This window comes from Neopelma chrysocephalum, unplaced genomic scaffold, assembly GCF_003984885.1.
Source record: "Neopelma chrysocephalum unplaced genomic scaffold, ASM398488v2 Primary Assembly neopelma1_82, whole genome shotgun sequence".
NCBI lineage: Eukaryota > Metazoa > Chordata > Aves > Passeriformes > Pipridae > Neopelma > Neopelma chrysocephalum.
The window spans coordinates 1597672-1618557 of NW_020897744.1; the positions used below are offsets into that span (position 1 = coordinate 1597672).

A 20886-nucleotide genomic window follows, 5' to 3' on the forward strand; every position below is an offset into this window, starting at 1 on the left:
TTTATTTAAGAGATTGATACAACTCAGACTTCTGCAGGGAAGTCCCTCTGCCACAGAAATGTGTAATAGATATTTGGCAACCCGACTCAAACATTTGTCTTGCTTTGTTCCAGTAGATGATTTGAGATCATTGATAGGACCAGCATCTGTCAAATATTTCATCTTGGAAGGCGCTGAACTTCAGTTCTGTGTGATGTCCACACACAGATCCTGGTCCCTTGGACTTCAGGAGCCTCCATTCAGTCGGGCATCTAGTGCCAGTTCCGTGCAGATGTTGGATACCCCAGGGCATCTCCACTGCCACCACATGTCTGTCAGGAGTTGAGCTGAGCCCTAAGGAATCTGATCGTCCAGTGGATGCTCTTATCTCTGTGTGCCTTGTACTGCATTAGAGGAGAGGCTGTGGCTGCAGCAGTGGCACCCTCTGCAATACTCGACCAGACTGGGTTATCCATGCATTGGGAAATACTTGTGGGAGGGTGGCTTTTGTACTGACTTGCTTAATACTTGCTGGCACACAAGGAGAGCTCCCGTATGGAGCAGTGTGCAGGGCTCTGTGTGGCTGTAGCCCAAACAAAGGAACACTGGGACACTGGTGGACAGTGTGAAGAGGAGCATTTGCATGGTTTAACAGCTGGATCAGTGCCTGCATGCACAGCCTCTGATTTGACTGAAGCAGCTGCCTTCTTCCCAGCAAAGGTCACGTGCGGCTCAGAGGCACTTGGTGTGTGTCTGAACAACTGGATGGGATCTACCCAAGGAAAGAGCAGGCAGGGAACTAAGAAACTGCTCATTAATTACAGTCCTTTCCTTTGTAGTGCCTCCTTTGAGCCTGGGTCTAGAGCTGCCTGCATGATGGAGGTTTGGCCACGATAAGTGGAAAGCCTCTCTGATGGCTACATCTGAGTGTTGCTGTGGGTTTGGGGGATCTATATTAAGTAATCTTCTGTTGCATGAATAAGAAGTCAAAATTTAGAAAATGGAGAAGGGGAGAGAAGTTCTGTAATGTCTGAAGTGTTCACAGCTACGAGCAAAGTGTTGACTTGTGGTGAAAACTGTCTAAATTGTCAGTGCTCTCTTGATATTGATGGCTGTGACCACTCACTCCTGATAAAAACACTTCCCAGGCATTGTCTGTACAGTCAGGTATGTTGGCATAAAATCACACGTAGCAAGCAGTTATTAAATGGGAATTCTTTTAAGGTTTGGAAGATGTATTTTTAGGGTGTAGTCTGTGTGAAATGTTCCTTGGTTAACAGAAATGTGGTGATTGTGAGGCGCATGACTTAGGCTAATAATCACATCTTACAGTACAGGAACTTGCTGTGATGTTCCTAATGTTAACTCCAGGCAGACAGTTCCAGTCCCTGTACGTAAGAATGGAGATTGAATCTTGTTTATCATTACATCAGTCTGCAAAAAGGAGATTTATAAGAGCAGAATTGTTTGTGTGACATGGAGTGACTCCCATTGTATAGAAGAGAACAGCACTCCAAAATTTCTCTCCTCTCCCTTGCCCTTTTGATGACAGATAGTTGGCAGTGGATCAAAGCACAAACAGGATTAATGTTTTGCATATTCTGTCCTACATGGCCTGAAAGGAGCAGAGATGGAATTTTTCATCTTTCACTTTAAACTGCTTTTAATATCGTGGCCCAGTTTAGAGCTATGCGACTCATTCCTTCCATTTCCCCTGAGGCCTCTGTTTCTGGTCAAGGAAAGCAGGGCATGACTCCCTCTGGAGCTCATCAGTGCTGCTCAGCTTCCTCCTCCATGCAGGCTGGTGGAGGAGGCTGCTTTGAGGCTGGAGCAATCCAGCATCAGGAATCTCCAAGAAGCATTTGTGGAAGCTGCCCTCTCTTGAATCTGTCGCTGTGGTCGCAGCATGGGTGCTGCAGGAGCTCGGGGAACCTGGGAGTGGGGCCTGATCCAAGGTTCCTGCCGCCACCTGTGGCAGCTGTGAAGATTGGAGTGGATCAGTGTCACAGTTCACACCTCCAAATGGCTGGGTTTGGTATCCAAGGATGATGTCCAAGCATGTTCCTTCTCAGAGATGTCCTCAAAAAGGAGCGTTTTTATGTGCTTTTTGGCTGGTGAACTGTCGCACTGGCAGCAATACTCCTTCCTCTTTGGAAATACGCTGGAAATGGCAAGAAAACATGAAGGTGCTGGTTTTAGGGGTCATATCAGTGCTGGGGTCTTGTTATATTGGAGTAATTTCCTCCCTGGTGCTGCACCCGAGCGGACACATCCCTGTCCTGCCCTCCCCTCTAGCGGGATGACGAGTCATTGCAGCCCGTTTGGGCTCCAGTCACAGATCAGGGGGATGTTTTGTCGCTGCAGAATTTTATAGTGACCAGAGCACAGCGCAGAGAGTTGTAGGATGGGAATGGCAGCATGGACTGGTGGTGGGATATATGAAATATAGGAGCATTGGCCGTATCTTCTTTCATACTCTCTGTCCATATTCTCATGGATGCATTTGCAGAGGAGGCAGTTGATGGGCTGAGGATGATTCAGAAACCTGAATCTGACCACTCTATAAGTCCAGATCAAATCATGAGGCACAGGGAAGGAGTGGGCTGCAGCTGGTCAGAGTTGCTGAGGAGAAGAGAAGGAGGTTGCTGAAGGTTAGTTTTGCTCCAGACAGCATCCCAGGTACTGTCACTTGTCTGCAGTTCTGTTTTTGTAGACAGTCAGCTATATTCTGAGTAAATGTGCTCCTCACAAATCTGCTACATTTATGTCTGATATCAAAGAGACGTGAGATGTAAGAGCTTCAGCAGAGACAGATGGTGACTAATTGGGCCATGTCTGGCCTCCTCCACACTGAGCTCTTGAGGGCTGAATTTTGAGAGGAGCTAAGATAATGATCTGCATATTTCAGGATCTTCTCTCATTTGTGGGACTTTTGGCTATGGCATACCATGGCTTGCCAGTTGCTGTGACCAGGATTTTTCTTGGCATGTGGAAATGGCCATTCATTACAATACTAAAAATGTTTTCATAGCTTGGGTTCCTGAGCAGCACAGTAGAGATTTCAAGTGCTCTTTCAGTTGTTTTGCTTTACTGTGGGTTTGAGGAACTTGTTCTCTAGTCAAATACACACTTTTGATCTGCTTTGGCTTATTCACAAACCCCATCATGTCTTTAGCTAACCTCTTTCCCTCCCCTGACCTCTTCCTCTTGCTCCCACAAGTCAACTTGTTGTCAGCCCACAAGGAACTCAGTTGGAGCTTGTGCTCTGGCAGCCTTGCCTGCACTTCCCATAACGGGGGCGAGAAATTAATATACACTCTCCTGGGAAATGCCAGTAATTAGGATTACAAATTTAAGAGAAGAGGAGCAAGGCAAGGAGGTATGAGAAGTATTTGGGACTGAAGTAGACTTTGTTTGCTTGCTCTAGAAATGCAGGTACTTAGTGCCTCCATGCATGCAAGATAATTTACCACTATCGAACTGCTTGGAAGTACTTGATGTCTTACTTCTAAAACGCTGCTGTTACCATCTGTCAGGCCAAAATAGGCCAAAAGGGAGAATGAGCAGCATGATCCATTGAATATCTGCTGTCCCTGGGTGTCAGTTAAGCAACACAGATGAAATGCGTGGAGAGTTTGGCTGTGTGGGGAGCACGGGTGGCCAGAACAGCTGTCCAGTGTCTGGAGCTGTGGACAGCAAACAGTCTGGCCCAGAGAGGTCCTGAGCCAGTGTGATTATTGCAAAAGCTGGAATAATGGGAAGTGACTCCACGCCATGGGATTCTTCTTCAGCGAGGCCAGCCTTGGGTCTGGATCCCAGAGAGTGTCCTGGAGTGTCCTGCCAGTGAATGCTGGTGCTTCATCTCAGGAGCAAGGGCTTGGCTCCCTGCTCTGAAGGAGCTGCTGCTGCTCTGGTGGCTGCTCTTCATCTGCAGCCTTGTGAATGATGTGACAGGTCCTTCTCTGTTGACTGTGGAGTTCATTGGTGTTTTCACCTCGAAGGGGTCAGGAATGCTGCCTCCCTTATCGAGTGGCTGAGCTAATGCTAAGGTATGATGAGTAGAAGGTATTCCTGCCAGCTCTTGCTTGTTGTAGATGGTCTGCAGGTTTTAGCTTGAATTTGTGGTTGCAGGTGGCTCCAAGTGAACAGCTTCATGGTGCAGTGGGGCTCTAGTTCCGTTCTTAGAAGACCAGTAGCAAGCAGTATTTTCTAGTCATTCTTATATCTCATAGACCCAGATCATTTAAGTAAGAGTGAAACAGAACATCCAGCAGGAGCATCTGCATTTAACTGTATTAAAAAGTGAACTGAATGGGATCTTTGTCTCCAGGAAGCACAAAAAATGTAGTTCAAAAGATTCTCAGGAAAAAAGCACCTGTTGATACTGTTATCTTACAGAAACTGAACTTTTCCACTCCTCCCCTTTTTGAGCTTGACACTTCTATGTGTTAGTTTCTGTAGGTTTTTTTGAATGTGTCTATTCCAGAATCTCTCCCTCTCCTGGTGCTTCCCTTCCTGCCCTGGGCAGCAGGTAGGTACATGTCCTCTTTGGTGGGGCTGAAACACTGGCCCGAGGGACATGCAGTTCCTCATTTCCTTTTTCCACTGACTGCAGTTGGAATTGACATTTATCTCATTCCACAGCCTTCCCCTAGTCCATGAGATCCCTTACACTCCTTTCCTTAGTTTCTGTCTGTGTGCCATGGTACATAAAACAGAAAGCAGTGTATGCATGGTGGAGCATCTTCCAAACCGCTGTCCTGAAGCAAACTGAAGAGGAAGAAAAGGATAGTTTCCCTTCTCAAAAGAGCTGTAGAGTCTCCCCTGGGGTTGTTCATTGGCGAAGGTTATCAGAGCCTACTGCAGAGGAGTCTGCAGGGGCAGTTCTGGGGAGGAGAGAGCACTGTCACCGTGTCGGTGTAAATCCAGCTCCATCCTTGTGTCAAACACCATCGTTGTGACACAGGTCTCTTGCAACCACCTGCTTGCTGGTTTGTGGATTGAAAAGCTGATCACTCCACTGGAGAGGAGACCTGCGGGAGGGAAGCCCAGAGCAACCAGGAGCAAAATTCTCTCTTTGCTTCCTGTGTCCCCTTGTGCTGAACTCTGGTTTCCATGGGATGCCCCTGCCCTGACTGAACCCTTGGTGTGTTTTAAAATGGTTTTGTTCTGCAGACCTGCACGTACATAGTAAATTCTCACTAATAAAATTGATCCTGTACCCCATCTCCTGTGCCTGGCAGTGCATATGTAAATGTGCTGTGAAGCAGAATTAATTGCTGAGATCTCTCTGCTGAGGTATTGCTTTGGGCTGTAGTAGGTAGGCCTAGTAAAATTCCACAGCACATTAGAGATTATGCATATTAATTTCTCATCTAAAGCAGCATAATGTGTCAAATTTCACCTTTCTAGTCTATCTGTGCTCACCCAGTCCTATTTGTCAGGTTTATTACTTGCTGGTTTTGTGGATTTTTACACTTGATTGCTGACACTGGACTATGAATTAATATGATCTCCATAAAGGTAATAAAAAACCCAGAGTTTTTGCCCAGAAGTGAACTATGTGTTTGGCTCTTGGCTTGCCTTGTTTGGCAGGGGTCACTGGAAGTCCGTGCAAAAACAGGCAAAATCCTGCAGGGGCAAAAATTCCTGTAGCGTTGACTTTTTAGAGGGTTTTGAGAGAACATGAAGTGACAGCTGAGCTGAAAGTGAGTTCTTCTCTAGTGACAGCTGCATGCAGAGGCAGGGAGAGTTTCCCTTGCCTTATACAATCAAACCAGTGAAATGCATCCTGCATATATTAAAGCATATTAATGATTTTCTCCTCTCCTTGTGTGTGCAGGAGGCAGACAGTGGGGAAGAAGAATGCCGGTCCCAGCCCAGAAGGTAAGAGTGTCACTTGAGGCTCACGAGAGTCCTCGAGGATCCCTCCCTGTGTGAAATGTTCCACGGGGGGTTTTGTGGTTTTCTGGCATGTTCTGCAAACACCCATCGTTTTCTGCCTGATGTTGATGTTGCACAACTGTCCTGTGTGAACTTTACTGAAAATCAGATTTGGCTGTGGCCTGAATGATGCTCCCAGTGAGGAGGCTGCTGCAGCAGGAAACGGAAGAAGTCAGATTACACACTAAATATATATTTATATATACAGAACAGCTTGCAAAGATGTCATTGAACATATTCTCCAGATTATTGTTTCCATCCAGCAAAGGGGTGTTTGCCTGCAGACACGCTCTGAATAGAACAGTGATACTCCACTTCTCTGTGCATGGGGAGACTTTGCTTCTGTCCTGGTTGTGGTGTTCCTTAGCTCCCTCCAGTGTCCTTTGTTGTTTCTCAGGATTTGGTCCATCATCAGAATATTCTGAAAGGCATAACCACACTAACGAACTCTTGTTCTCTGGTTAAAAAGTCCCTGTTGCCATCAAGGGGGATCCTGTGCCACATGGGCACCTGCTGATTAAATAGCACGTTCAGCGGGTGTGTGGATATTTGCTACTGATGCAGGTAGTCCAACATCTGCTCCAAAGTTAGGACAACATTGAGAATTTGCAGGGATTTATTTTTAAATGGGGTTGTTTTGCAGGGAGATGTTCACCTTTTGTAAACACTGATTTCAGTTGCTTCAGGAAAAACCAACTCAGCTGATTGAACGGTGACAAGTATTAATGCTGATTTTTATAATGTAGTTATAGTCTGAAGGGTAAGATTTTTTGGAGTCTTGTAAGCTTTGTCTCCTTTCCTCTAAGCCTTCAAAAGAATTATTTCAGCTAAACTTAATAAAAGTAAAAATTGTATGTATCAGGTGACTTCTCCAATGGCAGGAGCACTTTCTTGGCTTAAAATGTTGCAGTCAGATTTTATGAAAGGCTTAAGATTCCCTCCAGAGGGAGTAAAGGGGAAGTGAAGGTGAAATGGTTTTCCCTTTATGAGCTCTCTGGCTGTTACATTTCTTTGCTTAATGTTGTTTGTGTGAGTTGGTAGTAACAGAAGCCATAATATCTAGCATTTAAAATACTTAAACAAGATTTGGGCTTTGGATCTGGGGCCAACTTGGATGAATCTGCAAAAGAAAAAGCTGTCCTGATTGCACATTCCCATGATTTCACTGTAGTTCTGTGATTGTGTGGCTCAGGGAAGGTGACTGCTCTGTTTACTTCAGTCTTATACCCTTAAACGATGATTTAAGAATTGGTGTTTCTTCATTTTACAGCTTTCATGACTGAGAGGAAAGCTGGAAAGCGCAATTCCCGAAGGCTCAAATTGAACTCGGCTAAACTCCGATTTTTCATTTCACTCTTGGCCTTCCAGCAGTCACAAGATCAACTCATGACTTGATCTCAGTATACATAATGTATTGGAAGGGATGGGAGCTATTTAATTGTTGTGGGCACTTAGCAACAATTGTAGGTTAGGTCTGAAAAGAGCTTTTTTTTTTTTTTTTAATATATTTGAAATAACTTCCTGCGGTAGGAAATGACAACCTGCTGTTGATGTGGTGATCTGAACTCCCTGACTTCTGTTACTGGGGTCAGAAAGCTCACTGAAACCAAGCTCCTTCTTGGGCAAAACAAGGGGGTGGGTGTTAAATGTGTTTGATTACAGTAGGATAAAAATAATAGAGTCAAACGGGGTAAGCAGTGAACCTGGAGTCCTGCTGTGGAGGAGCAGCAGATGCCTATAAACAGCTCTTGAGTATATCTAATCCCCAGGAACATAGCAAGTAGAAGCTATTAAAAATCCAGACAGTAAAAAGGCAATGGAGTGAGATGGGCTTTAAAGGAAAGGTGCTGCAGTGTTTCCAAGGCAGAGCTCTGCAGCAGCCTGACATTCCTCACTGCCTGCCTGGGCAAGGCCGGGCTGGTGAAGTTCTCCTGAGGCTTCATTCAGGTGACCTGGCTGCAGCTACAGTCAGTGGTCAGTGTTTGGGGTGGGATCTTTGCTATTCGTAAAACCCTTCTGACAGGAGACCTTTAGTCTCCTGCAGTCCCGTAAAATGTGCTCACACGCTGCCTCAGCGTAGCAGGTCGGCATCAGGCACGTCCAGACTCACCCTGTTAACTGGACACTGACTGCAGGAATACTGCTGTGGTAGTGCTGAAAGTGTATTTGGGTTAATAAAATAACTTCTCAGTAGGATGTTGGTGCACAGAGGTGTTAATGCTTGCAAGGGAGTCGGCTGGAGACCGAAGCACAGAGCCTTCATTTCCATTCCTGAGTCCCCGCATCTCTGCAGAGTCTAGGGATTGCTGTTTCAAAAGAAATGTTCCACTAGTCCCGTGGTTAGCAATTTCTAGATAGCTTCTGGTGTTAGTTTTCTGCTGTATATCTTTTCTTCCTGATGAGATATGGGATATATTTTGAGGTGAAGAGGAACACATGGAAAAGCCTGGCAGCAGGACAGTAGGAGTGACCAGTGCTTGTTGAGCTGAGGCTCCAAAGAGCAGCAGACTAAAATGTCCTCCAGAGAGGCAGAGAAATGAATTCCAAACAGGAGCTTAAACTTGTAGGAAGTACATCAACATCATCATACCTAAATGAAATGATCTGTCTAGTTGCTGACCTGCTGGAGCTGTTTAAGATCTAACACCACAGAGGCCTGTGATTGCATGGACTTGGGTCTTGCAGACTAGGGAGGACTGTGTGAAAATGTTGTTTGAACTTAAACCTGCTCTACAGAGCAGTCAAATGACCTGACAAGTCTGCACTTGCCAGCACCATTATGGAGTGAGGAGCTTTCTGCTTTGGGAATCAGCAGAATCTGCTTAAAGCTTTTCTTCAAAAGATGGAAAGTGCTATCAGAGTGCAGAAGAGGGTTCTGAAAGTGTGCTCTGCAATCGTCCTTGGAAGATGCTTGAAATGGCATTTCCTGGCAAACTCTTTTGTGTTGATGCAAAGAGGGATGGTTTGCTTTCCTAATGAGGAAAGTACTTGGGTATAGTGAACATGGACCTAATTTCTACAAAGATTTCTATCTGCTAATAAAAATCCCAGCAAATTAATGCAGCAAATACCTGAAGCTGAACAAACAGGTAAAAACCAGCTTGGCTGCTGGAATATTTTTTTATTCAGGCCCAGCTCTGGGGGAAGCCCAGGAGGGTCTCCGTGCCTGGCTGTAGCTGTGACTATTCCTGCAGTTTATGGGTGAGATCCCCAAAGCCCTGACACGGATCCAAGTTCTTGCTCTGGAGTCCCTGATCAAGCCAGTCCTTGTTGGGTGTCTAACTCCTGGCTAACGGGACTAAGACAGAGTGCTGCATAAGCAGATGTCCTCAACAATCTATTTATTACATTTATTACCTTCATAGCTATCTTCTGACATTTTTATTAGGCTGTCTGGAGGCTGTAGAGCTGCCTGGCTTGCACATCTCTCCTGTCCCCAGACATGCTGCTGCCAGGCTGAATACACTCTTAATGGAGCATCTGTGTTACAGTCTCTTTGCAGCATCCCAGTGTTGTTAAAATTTACCTAAAATGCACATGTATTGAGCTGTGAGTTGTGTTTACACCCACCGAGGTATTGACATTCAGGTTTTGTGTGCTCTGTGCCAAGGTTTTAAGGATTCAGCATCTTTGTTTTGCTGACAAACGACATCTCCGGGCCCGGGGCAGCAGTGATGCTGCAGCCTCTGTTGGATTTGCTGTCAGGATCTGCCAGTTTATGTTTTAAATGGTGCCTCTGTTTTCCACATCATCACGATTTTACCACTTCTGTGTGCCTTGAAACCGCTCTGGTTGCTGAAATGTGGCATTGAGGCTGCTCAGTAACTGCTGCATATAAAACTGGGTGAGCTGTACTGCCTAGTGAGGCTGCTGGGGACTTCAGAGGGATTCTTTGAGCTTTTGTGGCCTGGCACTGGATTGGACTAAAGTCCATTTGCTCAGGTAAAGGTGAAGAGCCTGTCGTTCCCTTCAGGTGCCACAGAAAGCAATTAGGTCCTGCTTGAAATCTGGGGCTTGTTAACTGAAAATAATCTCAAAAAGTGCTTGTCCTCCCCTCTTTAAGTGGGGGCAAGAGCGTGGTGTTAAAATACAATTTAAAAAGAAAACCACACCTTTTGCAGCCCAAGTATGCTTACCTTCTGGTTTGTTTTTTTTAGTCAAAAGAGTTCCTTCCAGGAGTGAACTGGGAAGGAAAGCAAATCAGATTATTGCCATGATAACAGTGGGATGTGCCAAGATGCCTCAAGGTCTCAAGCTGTGAGTAAATATCTTTGTTGCAGGAGCGGAAGACCACAGTCTGATGCAGGAGCTTATAGTTTATAACAGCATAAAAATGGGTTTTCAGATAGTGAGTGGAATGGGTGCATGTGTTTCCTTGTACAGGGCAACAGCTCAATAAATTCTAAGCCGACCTGTTGGATTTTTAAACTGAGACCTGGTGTAAGATGTGTGTGAGTCCCCATGAGGAAGAGGGGGGTGATTCTGTGATACCGAATTGACTGCACTTCAGAAGGCTCATTTACACTCCACCCTGAGACCTGTGGAACTGCAGCACCCTGTGACTGCTGTGACTTTTGGAGATGTGTATCATCACCATTTGGTGCTCCTGACGCTCCTGGTTGTCCTTAAAGCCTATCTGGTGTTACAAGAGGCACTTCCCAAAACCATGCGCTGTGAGTTCTGGCAACTAAACCTTCCTTGTGCTGCCTTTGCTTGCTGCTGCAGCTGCCAAACGTTTACTCTGTTGGTACTTGAACAGTAGCTGAGTCTTCTAATGGGTGTGCAAGACAGCTTGATAACTCCAGATCTTGAGTAAGAGGGGACTGTGTACAGTGTACAGGAAAGAGTGTGTTTATCCATCCCGGAGATTACTAAGCTCCTGTAGTATGAACCTTATCTTTAGAATGTGTTTCCTGAATCCATCTTTCTGTCTTTCCTTTCAGTGACAGCTCAGCCTCTCTGTGGCATTTACTACAGCTGCTTGGGGAGAGTGTAATACCGAGATAAAGAACGGTTCTGGTAATCTGCCAGCTCTGCTGACCACCAGAAAAAGTTCTGTGGGCCACACAGCACGATTATTACAGCGGGTCTGTGGCCTTCGTTTTTGAATACCAGCTCTTTTATCATCACACTTGTGAGCAAAGCTATAGAACTGGCAGTAAAATTTGGGTTTATTGGATTAGTAACAGGTATCTGCAGGGCTAGTTCCCTGCAAGGTCTGTGCAACTGTGCTTGCAACAGGTTCAGTCCAGTCCGATTACATACCTGTGGATCACAATAATGTGTGAGATGACTTCAGGTGTGATCTTCAGGCTGAAGGATCAAGCAGACTTGTATTGTTGAGTTACCAAATTACCAGATAAACAGAGGGACTCGCTCCAAACGGGAATGCTTATGAAAAGTTTTATTTTAATTTGTCGTTCTAAGTGCATGAACGGAGGAGAATGAGGAACAAGGCAAAGAAAAATTGGGAAGTAAAAGAAGTGAAGGTGGGTCTGATCCTTCTGCTACCAAAAGGGTCTGGTTGGCACAGAGAAAGTTCAGAACAGCTGTTCCCCTGCACTTGTGCTCCTTCTTCCAAGGTTAACAAAGGAGGGGCTGACCAGGAGGTGCCATAAGGATTCCATACATGCTTGTGTCTCCTGCTGAGCATGAACCAGGTGCTCTACCCTAGAGGGATCTTAAGATTCCCGTTGCAAATAAAAAGGGAAACTCCAAAATTCCCTTTCCTGATCTTTCCTGGTAGGGCACCTTCACAAAATTTCAAAGTTAAACAGGAATCTTCAGAGTTTCAGTGTTTCATGGATTTCAAACACTTAAATGTTATTTTGATAACCTGAGCCAGGGTTTCTGGGCTCATTGCTGTTCAGCTCTTTGGTATCTTTGCATCAGAAACATTCCTTTATAAAATTAGGGGGGTGTTCTTTTCCATAGGTCACTGAAATAATACCTATTCTATGATTTCAGACGTCCTTCAGGCACGTTTCCTTCATGCTGGACTTAGAGCAGTGCTGTAGCAGTTTGCAAGGGTCTGGATTAACTTTTTTAGTAGCAAGATGATTGCAGGGAGTTTGCACTGTAGTTTTTTTCATCTGAAGAGCTGGTTTCTTAAAGCTCCTCTGGAGTTGGTTGAATGCTCGTGGAAGGCAGCTCTCCAGAAAGCAGGAGAAGGTGGCTGTGGCACAAGGTGTTTCAGCAAAAGATGTGTCTCACCATGTTACCCCTGTCCAACATTGGTGTTGCTTGTTGAGACCAGAGGTTGCTGCTTGTGTCCCTTTCCCTGCCCCTGGTGGCACCGCTCAGGTTTCTTCAGTTGTCTTTGCTTCGGGCTCTGTAAAAGTGGTGTAATTGAGCATTGACCTCTTTGTGTCAGACCCTCTAAGATTCATTGATAAGTAAACTATACAATGATTGGATGTGGGGTTGGTGAGGGAAGGGTTTAATGAAGTGATAATATTGCAAAATAGGTGTTGAATTCTCAACTTAGCAGCCTAATCATCGATCCTGATGGGCAGCTGACCAAACGGGCTTTAAAAGCAGGGGTTTGTTCTTTCAGTGATGCTTATCACCCTACCCCTGTACTTGTCTGATTTCTTTGCTCAGGAACTGGAAACAGAAATACTCTTTGACAGCTTAAATAACCAAATTTAGAATGTGGCTTCCTGTTCTGACTGGTTCTTCAGGATTCGAGTACAGTTTTGCGTGCTTTCCCTGTTCCTGCCTCCCCCTGCCTTTTTTTTTTTTCATTTGTTTTAACAAGATATGGGCTCCTTTATAATTACTTGGTTAAGTTTCCCTGGCTCTGTGCAATACAGCTGGTGGATGTAAGCCCTGCCTTGGTGGGTGGTATGTCTCTTAATCACTGGGAAAGCTTTGTTTCTGTACTGTACTCAATCTCGCTGTGCCCTGCATGCATTGGCTTGTTTATGATCGCTGCTACTGAAATGGCTTCATGTTGTCCTGATAAATTAGACTGCACAGTACAGAAGGCTTTGTCTCCCATGCTAAAATCATCCAGAAGACTTTTGACAGATTTCCCTCCGAGGCAGGGAGGCAGCAGCAGGAGAGGAGCACAGGAGATGTTGCTCTCAGCCCATTGGTCTCTACCTATTTACAGGTTTGCTGCACTAATTTAAGGCTCTGGCCAGATCAATCATCTGTTTGGACCTTAATCCACTCAGACTCATCTGTGGATGAGTCTTCATTGCTGAAAGCCACGTGTCCTCAGAGCAAAAGGATGAATTAACCTCCCACCAGAAAAGCAGCGGCATCAGGTCGTTTGACCCTCAAGCAGCTCAGTGTGGCACCAGATTTTTCAAAGCTACCCCTTAGGACCTTCTTTTTCCCCCTTTGTGGGCAAAGCTTGAGTGTAGCTCCGGTGAGGAAAACAAAGCCCTTGGCCCCACCTCTGCACACGGAAATGAACTTGCTACCTCTGCTCCCCGGCGGTGCCTGTGCGGGACTCCAGTGCTCGGCTGCGGGCAGAGATGGGCTGTTTTCAAAATTCTGTAACTTTTCACAAACGTGGCCGGAAACAGCTGCTGAACAGTAAAGAACAAACTTTCCATATGTGCAGTAAAGGTGGCTGAGCAGGCACGGCCGTAGCACCTCTCTCGGTGGGAAGAGGATGTGCTGGGGGCGAGGAGGAGGTTTGTTTGCCTTTTGCAGCAGCTTCACAAGTTTTTTTCACAATCCCCTGAAAACACGGGTCTGGGTTTTGCATTGCCTTATCTGTGACAGTGATGCAAATGATTGAGGGCAAAATTCCTACGTCTGACAGCCGCCCACTGTCCCTTTTACCTTGAACATGACAAATGTTACTACTGTAGTACCTCCCACAGTTGGAAGAAGAGAAGAACATTCCTTGCTTTTGCAGAGAGTACCTGGACTTCAGTCAAAACAGATTTAAAATAAAGCCCAACCTTTCATATCCACTGGAATAAGTTTTTAGAGACACTAAGGACAGTATATTGTGTTCATTAGAGCTCTTCAAAAGGAGAGAACTGACAGGACCAGAGAAAGTCTTGCTGGTAGACATACTCTGAAATGAAAAGAGGTCACCAGGCCCCAGTGTAGACTAAGAATTGAACATGCCTAATAAGACAATCATGCTCCAGATTTAATCATCTTAACATGTGAGCAGACACTCAGCAAGCCCCTGTGGGATAGGAGTGGGTGGAACACGGTGACACCCACACCTTTGTGTGGTCTGACAAGAAGCAGCAATTCAGCCTTAAGCTGTTGATCTTGGATGGAAACAGAAGCTTGATTAATGCCCTCTTTGCATGTGGACTATGTGCACTGACAGGACTGGGTGTCCATCTGTGAGCGTGCCTCCTGCAAGTGTCAAATCTGTGCATGCCAGTGCCAAACCTGACCAGAGCCCTTCCTTGTGACCTGTGGACTGAGGCCTGGGCTTTACGAGGAGAATGCCATTAGCAAGCATTAGCAAGACAGAACACTCTGTTACATCACTGCAAGATCAAAATGTGCTGGGATGCTCATGAGAAGTGGAGTAGCTGAACTTGCCGGTGCAAGCTGCTGCGACTCTGTAGCTTTGGGATGCAGACACCAGGGGAGATGATGATTATATGAATAAACAATATATTGTCAGCCTTGGAGTCTGCCAGACCAAACACTACAAGTCAATAGGAGAGGTTTGTGTATATGTTCTCCTTCCACTCCCTTAAACTTCTCTCCAGAGGCAGCTCGGGTGGCTTTTCCTCTGCTCCCTCCTCCTGAAGTGCCTGTTCAGACATCCACTCTTCAATGTAGTTTTTTTCCATACTGCTTCCATAACTGGTTCTAGCTGCTGGAGTAGCTGTTAGTGTTACAAAGGTTTGGGGATGGGTGTTTTTACAGTGTGTCTCACGTGCTGTATGTAGCTGTAGTTTATTAGTGTGTGGTGTTCAAAGGTTAAATGGAATCCTGCTGCCCCACAAGCCTTGTGAGTCCTGTGCTGTGTGTTTGCCACTTGCTCCGCAGGGCCCTGCTGATCCTGTGACCTCCTGGGGAGTGTGAAACGCCGACAGAGCTCGGCCAGGCAGTGCCCTTTTCCCTGCAGCAAAGTGTAATTTCGTGCACTGGGCTGGGAAGCACTTGAGACCCCAGACAGGCGTATTTACAACTTGTCATGCAGTGATTAATGGCTCTGCTCACATGCTCTGTTGCGGCACCGCGGTGATTTAGGCTGCTACCTGTCATCGCTGCAATTTCGTGCACTTTAAATTCTTCATGTATTTGTCCCAGCAGAGTGCACCTGCTTCCAGCAAGGAGCAGTTTCTTGTCTGTCTTGTGACCTGCTGCCTTCAATTCCCATCTTGTTCATCCCCTCAAAGCCCCTTCATTCTGCCTGCTCCTTGCTCCTGTGTGCTCGGAGATCAAATTTTTGGGTCAGTATTTTTGCTCACGTCTAAATGTAAAATGCAGCTTTGACAAAGAAATAGCGTTGTTCCTTAAGTCTGATTTTAAAAAGCAAAACACGAAAATAACACAGGCTTTGAGGTGCTGGAGCATGTCCAGACAAGGGCAACAAAGGTGGGGAAGGGTCTAGAGAGTAAGTTATGTGAGGAGTGATTGAGGGAGCTGGAGGTGTTTAATCTGGAGAAAAGGAGACGCAGGGGAGACCTTCTTGCTCACTACAACTGCCTGAAAGGAGATTGGAGCAAGGTAGGGGTTATCCTCTTATCTCAGGCAAACAGCAACAGGACCAGAGGAAATGGTCTCAAGCTGTGCCAGGGAAGACTCAGGTTGGACATCAGGAAGCATTTCTTCTCAGAAGGGGTTGTCAGGCATTGGAACACGCTGCCCAGGGGTGTGGTGGAATGGTGGATATGATGAACACCTCCCTGGAGGTGTTCAATAAACGACTGGACGTGACACTTAGTGCCGTGGTCTAGTTGACAAGGTGGTGATCGGTCAAAGGTTGGAGTTGTTTTCCAGCCTTAATGAATCTGTGATTCTACACAGATGGGCAGTGGGAACTGAAATGTTAATCTCACTAACATAACCTGAAGGCAGTGCCAGTTTCAGGCTGGTTTTTCAATCTTTATGGCAATAAAACCAGGTTCAAATACCTTTTATAAGTGCAGATTTCTATATATGAATTTCTTTGAGGATTTCCTTCTTCTGATTTCCAAGGGTTCATAAAGAAAAAAGCTGGTGATATTTCTATCATGTGGTTTCCTGGCATATGGGCATGCAGTGTGTGATTGTATTAATCCAGGACTAATTCATTTACAAATCTATTATCCATATGTTATGAGTAGCTGCTTGTAGTTAATCACTGCACTTGTTTTCAGCAGTTTTTAAGGGCTTGCCTTGTAATGTTGCGTGTAAGAAATCTGACGTGTCTGGACAGTATCTAAGTACATTTAGTCTTCTACAATGCTTGAATAAAGCCCTTAAGTTATTAATTAGAATAGAATAGAGGTTCTGGGCTTGTTTTTCAGTCTGTGAATGTGTGGTATGTGTTACTACTGAATATGAGGTTCTTGCCAGTCTCTTGACCTCTGGAAGAACTGAGTTACCCTCCATTTCTCTAATGTCCCGATTTTTCCATTGCTTCTTGCAACTGACTTCATTTCTGCCTAACAAAATGATTTTTTTTGGCACTGCAGCGAGCTGGCACTGCGTTTTCTTTACAGCTGTGAGGCACCATTACCAGAGCTGCGCTCTTGGCTATAGAAGATGCTGCTGCTTAAATTAATGCAACCAAACCATATCTTAGCAAAACTTGCAGAATCACCAGTTCCACTGCTTTGTCCTTTTCCTGTGAGTCCCTGAAGTGGGGATCGTCAAGACCTTTCAGACAAGTGTCTGTCCTGCTTCTGCCAAGTCTTAGACCCAAAACAGTTGCCATCACACTGTGTCGCTTTTTTCAACCCCTCTCTGCTTCTCTGATAGTTTTAGTTAATAATTGGAAATAAAGCTGATGAAGCTTTTGGGCTGCCAGCTCTGCTGCCTGATCACAGGGGCAGCTCTGCAGTGATGCCTTGGTATTTTCTTGCTCTTCAGTAGATGTCATTAACAAGTACATGTGTTTAAACTGTCATCTTCCCTTGCCAGCTCACTTGTGCCTCCTTACTGGGCTTGTGCCACCCATAGCAGATGACTTAAGGCTGGTGTGTCGTGTTCCTCTGTGCTGGGATGTCCTGCATTCCTACGGGAAACAGAAAACTGAGCTTGCTTCCAAGGCTTCTCGGCTGTTCTCCTGCACTGTGGGTGTAGGGGCTGGAGAATTCCGATGTGGGATGGGCAGTGCAGGGTGGGATCGAGTGCGCTGCCCCCGGCTCTCCCCAGTGGAAAACTGTATTAAGTTTCCCTCGCGCTGCAAGATCTGAATTCCCAGCAGCCAGAGGACAAGATTTTTGTTCTAAATAACTTCCTTTCTTCCTTTTCTCTTGAGGGGTGATGAAGCTAAAGATTAAACAGCACTAAAAGGCAGCTGCTTCTCTTCTCCTTTGGCAGAAACTGAGTTGTCGAGTCTCTGCATATGAAAGTTACTGCCAAGAACTCTTCCCTCCGTCTCTTGCAGGAGAGAAATTAAGGTCGTTTCCTAAGCACCCGAGTCGTCACTGACTGCCTTTTCGCAAAACACCTTTTGATGTGCTGCCGCTACAAACCTGATTTCGGAACGTGCAGCCTCCCCGGCCTAGATCTGGGGGGAGAAAACGAGGGGGGAAAGGGAACGGAAAACACAAAACCCAGCACACCCGCCACGCAAACCCCCACCCCTGAGCGGAGCGGACCGCCCGCCTGTCCCTGTCCCGCATGTCCCTGCTACCTGTTCCCATTCCGCCTGTCCCGCATGTCCCCCTCCTGCGTGTCCCTGCTCCGTTCCCATTCCGCCTGTCCCTGTCCCGCGTGTCCCTGTTCCCTGTGCCCGTCCGGCGCGTCCCCGTCTCGTGCGTCCCCGTCCTGCGTGTCCCTGTTTCTTGTCCCCGTCCTGCGTCTCTGCTCCCTGTCCCCGTTCCCTGTCCCGCGTTCTGGGTGTCCCTGTTTCTTGTCCCCGTCCCGCCTGTCCCCGTCCTGCCTGTCTCTGCTCCCTGTCCCTCGTGTCCCTGTTCTGGGTGTCCCTGTTCTGGGTGTCCCTGCTTCCTGTCCGTGTCCCGCGTGTCCCCTGTCCCGCTCCCGCCAGTCCCCGCAGCCGCCACGTGCGGGCCGTGGGTGTGTCTGTGGGCGTGTCCGGCCCCGGACCCGCCCCTCGGCCGCGGCTGCGCGCTGGGCGGGGCGGGGGCGGTGCGGCGGGCGCGGGGCAGAGCGGGGCGCGGGGCCGATGCCGCGGGGCAGGGGCGGCCGCTGCGCCGGGGAGCGATGATCCCCTACTTCTCCGACAACGCCGTCATCTCGCAGGGCGCCATCGCCCAGATGTGAGTACCGGGCACACGCCGCCGAGCCTCCCCTCTGCTCCCCTCCCCGGTGCCGCCCCGCCTGCCCCGGCTCCCCGGGCGTGCGGGGTCGCCGCCTGCGCTGCGCTCTCCCCGCTCACCCCTCTCTCCCCTCTCCTCACTCTCCCGTCTCCTCGCTCTCCCCGTTCTCTGTACTTCTCTCAGCCGCACGTTGCCTCCGGGCAAACTTTCCGCTGCCCGCGGAGCCGGCACCGCTGCCGGGAGGCGGCGAGAGGCACCGGCACCGCGGGGCGGCCGCTGCTCGCTCCCCGCTCGCTTCCCTGATTTCTTTTTTTTCACTTTAAGTACTGCTGGTGCCATCTGAGCGCCTCGAAAAGTGTTACAGGGGAGCTGCCCGGGAGCTCGGGGCTGCGCTTCCTGTCGCCGGATCCGCCGGTTCCCCCGTGCGGGGCCGGTGCGGGACCCTCAGCCAGGCTGGGCGCTGAGAGCGGGGTGCTGCCTTCCCCTGCCCGTGTGCCCTGGCCGTCTTTTGGGCTTAAAGCAGAGATTAGCCCCTTTATTTGATGTCTTGGCTTATCTCAAGGCGACAGAGAGGGACTGCGGGGCTGGGGTGTTGCAGGTCTGAGACAGCACCTGCGGGTCACAAGGCAGAGACATGAGCTGGTGCCAGTTTTTAAGTGCTGTCAGTCTTGGGCAGTTCTGAAGTGCAGAGTGTCTCTGTGCCCCACACTAAGCCGCTTGGAAAAATCAGTCTCCGCAGCTGCGCACCCCCCTTTGAAATGCAGATACGAATAATCATTTAATTTATAGACAATTAACAGCGACTGCCTGAGTCGTGGGGTTTGGCTGGAAGGATTAAGGAGGGAAATGGCAGCTATGGGGTGGTAGATAAGGCGTTCAGAGAGATAGTCGCTGTGGTCTAGCCATGCTTGATATTTCTTTAAAGAAGCTAGCAGACTATTTTATCTCTTGGAAACATCATGAAAGACTTCAAGATAGTAGGATAAATGCTGGGTCCCACCTGGAACTGTGTTCTTGTCGCAAGAAGCTCCTACTAGAATTGCAGCTGCTTTGCACTTACGAGGTCTTTAGTAGATATCTCTGCTTAGGCTTGATATGGAAATGAGTCCCCGGACTCTGTGGCCTCCTTTGTGAGCATTAGCAATCACTGCAGTAGTTGGTAATCAGTTTAGTTAAGTCTCTCTGAGCCTTTCATACTCAGCCCAAAATGTTTGTAGTTAGTAATTTTTTTCCGCTCACACTGTTGCCTGTAAACACCACGGCTTTCCCTGCGGTTGCTGATAACGTGGGTTTAACAGGGATGTACCTGAACTGTTCTGTGGAGGCAGGAATGCAAACTGGATATACCCTGGGCGTTGGGAAGTAGCAGTAATTCTGGAATTGTGGAGAAAAACCCAACACGCTCTAGGCTGGAACATTTCCTTAGAGCTCTGGGTGATTTACCGAGCTAGAGCAGGTAGCCAGGTAACAGTTTAAGTGCTTTTAAGGTGTTTGTTTTATACACCACTCAAACACTTAACCCACAGTTGGAGACTGTATGGAAAGGGATCAAAAGAAAGGGGAAATACTGCTTGTCTCTGCTCCCTCCACCGCACGTATCCCTGTGGTGGAGGATCTTGTGGTAGTTTAAATGGCTCTGGGTTGGAAGGGCCACCCTTTCCTTTTCTGGGGAGAGAGATAACAGAGTTATCACAGGAGCTTACGCTGTCCTTTGCCTTCTGGAAGGGAAGATTAATAAGCATGAGAATGACAGAGCCTTTGGCCCACACATAAGTGTTCTCACAAGGCTGAACACTGGATTAATATTTTCCTGGTGTTCTCAATCAGGACAGTGCTGTGGCTTTCGGTCTGGTGTAATAAAGGCCAATTTTTAAAGTTTATGCTCCTAGTTACAAGTTCACAGAGGCTGATTAATATTGGATGTCCTTATTTCATCGTGGGCAAGGCCTAAAAATCCAGATTTAGTTGTTCGCTATGCTAAAAATGTGTTCTCTGTGGAATGGGAAGGGCAGTGGTGACCCAAACATTATCAGAAACTTCTGTTTCAGTGTATTCTTTAGTAGATGTATTTGGCTGATCAGCTCTGACTTTCAGAGATCAGCAGAAATTACTCTTGTGTTGACGCTTTTAGACAGTAATGTAGTCAGCTGGTCTGGGTCTAATTCATTTCAGGTTCACAAGGATTCAAATAATGTCCGGGAGACTTGTGTTTATCAAAACGCTCAGAATTTATAGTTGTAACCCATTCCAGAAAGTCTTGCTGCTCTCATTGAATCTAGGGGGAATTCTGCTGATTTACCAGTTTACTTGTGTGTAGGATTCAAAATTTAATTTGGTCTACTAAAACTCTAAGGCAGCTGAGGAAAAAATAGAAGGAAAAAAGCAAATCTTCAGGCAGTCTGCAAATATCAAAGAATTTTTAACAAGAAACGTGGAGAAATTGCCATGGATCGGTTCTTCCTGCCTAGAGTTGCTTCCTCTGCTTCTGGCCAAGTTTTAGTTATTTAATTCATTGCTGGTGTCCCTGAAGTGGTTTTTCCATGTCCCTCTGATAATGCCGGATTCCTCTGTCACCCAGTTTTCCTCTTTTATC

General features: G+C 47.0%; 1 protein-coding gene across 3 annotated transcripts in view; it reads left to right on the forward strand.

Annotated features, from left to right (window-relative positions):
* The window catches only part of SSH2 (slingshot protein phosphatase 2), a 95280-nt gene that overhangs the window by 24413 nt on the left and 49981 nt on the right, over positions 1–20886 (forward strand). Inside the window, exons 1-2 of one of the 3 annotated variants that reach the window (XM_027690939.1) lie at positions 841–861; positions 5822–5865. In XM_027690939.1, coding sequence (XP_027546740.1) covers positions 853–861; positions 5822–5865 — 53 coding nt within the window. In that variant the 5' untranslated portion in view covers positions 841–852. Of the gene's footprint in view, positions 1–840; positions 862–5821; positions 5866–18198; positions 18294–20886 lie in introns of those variants that run through there. The other 2 variants (XM_027690937.1, XM_027690938.1) reach the window with 2 other exon arrangements.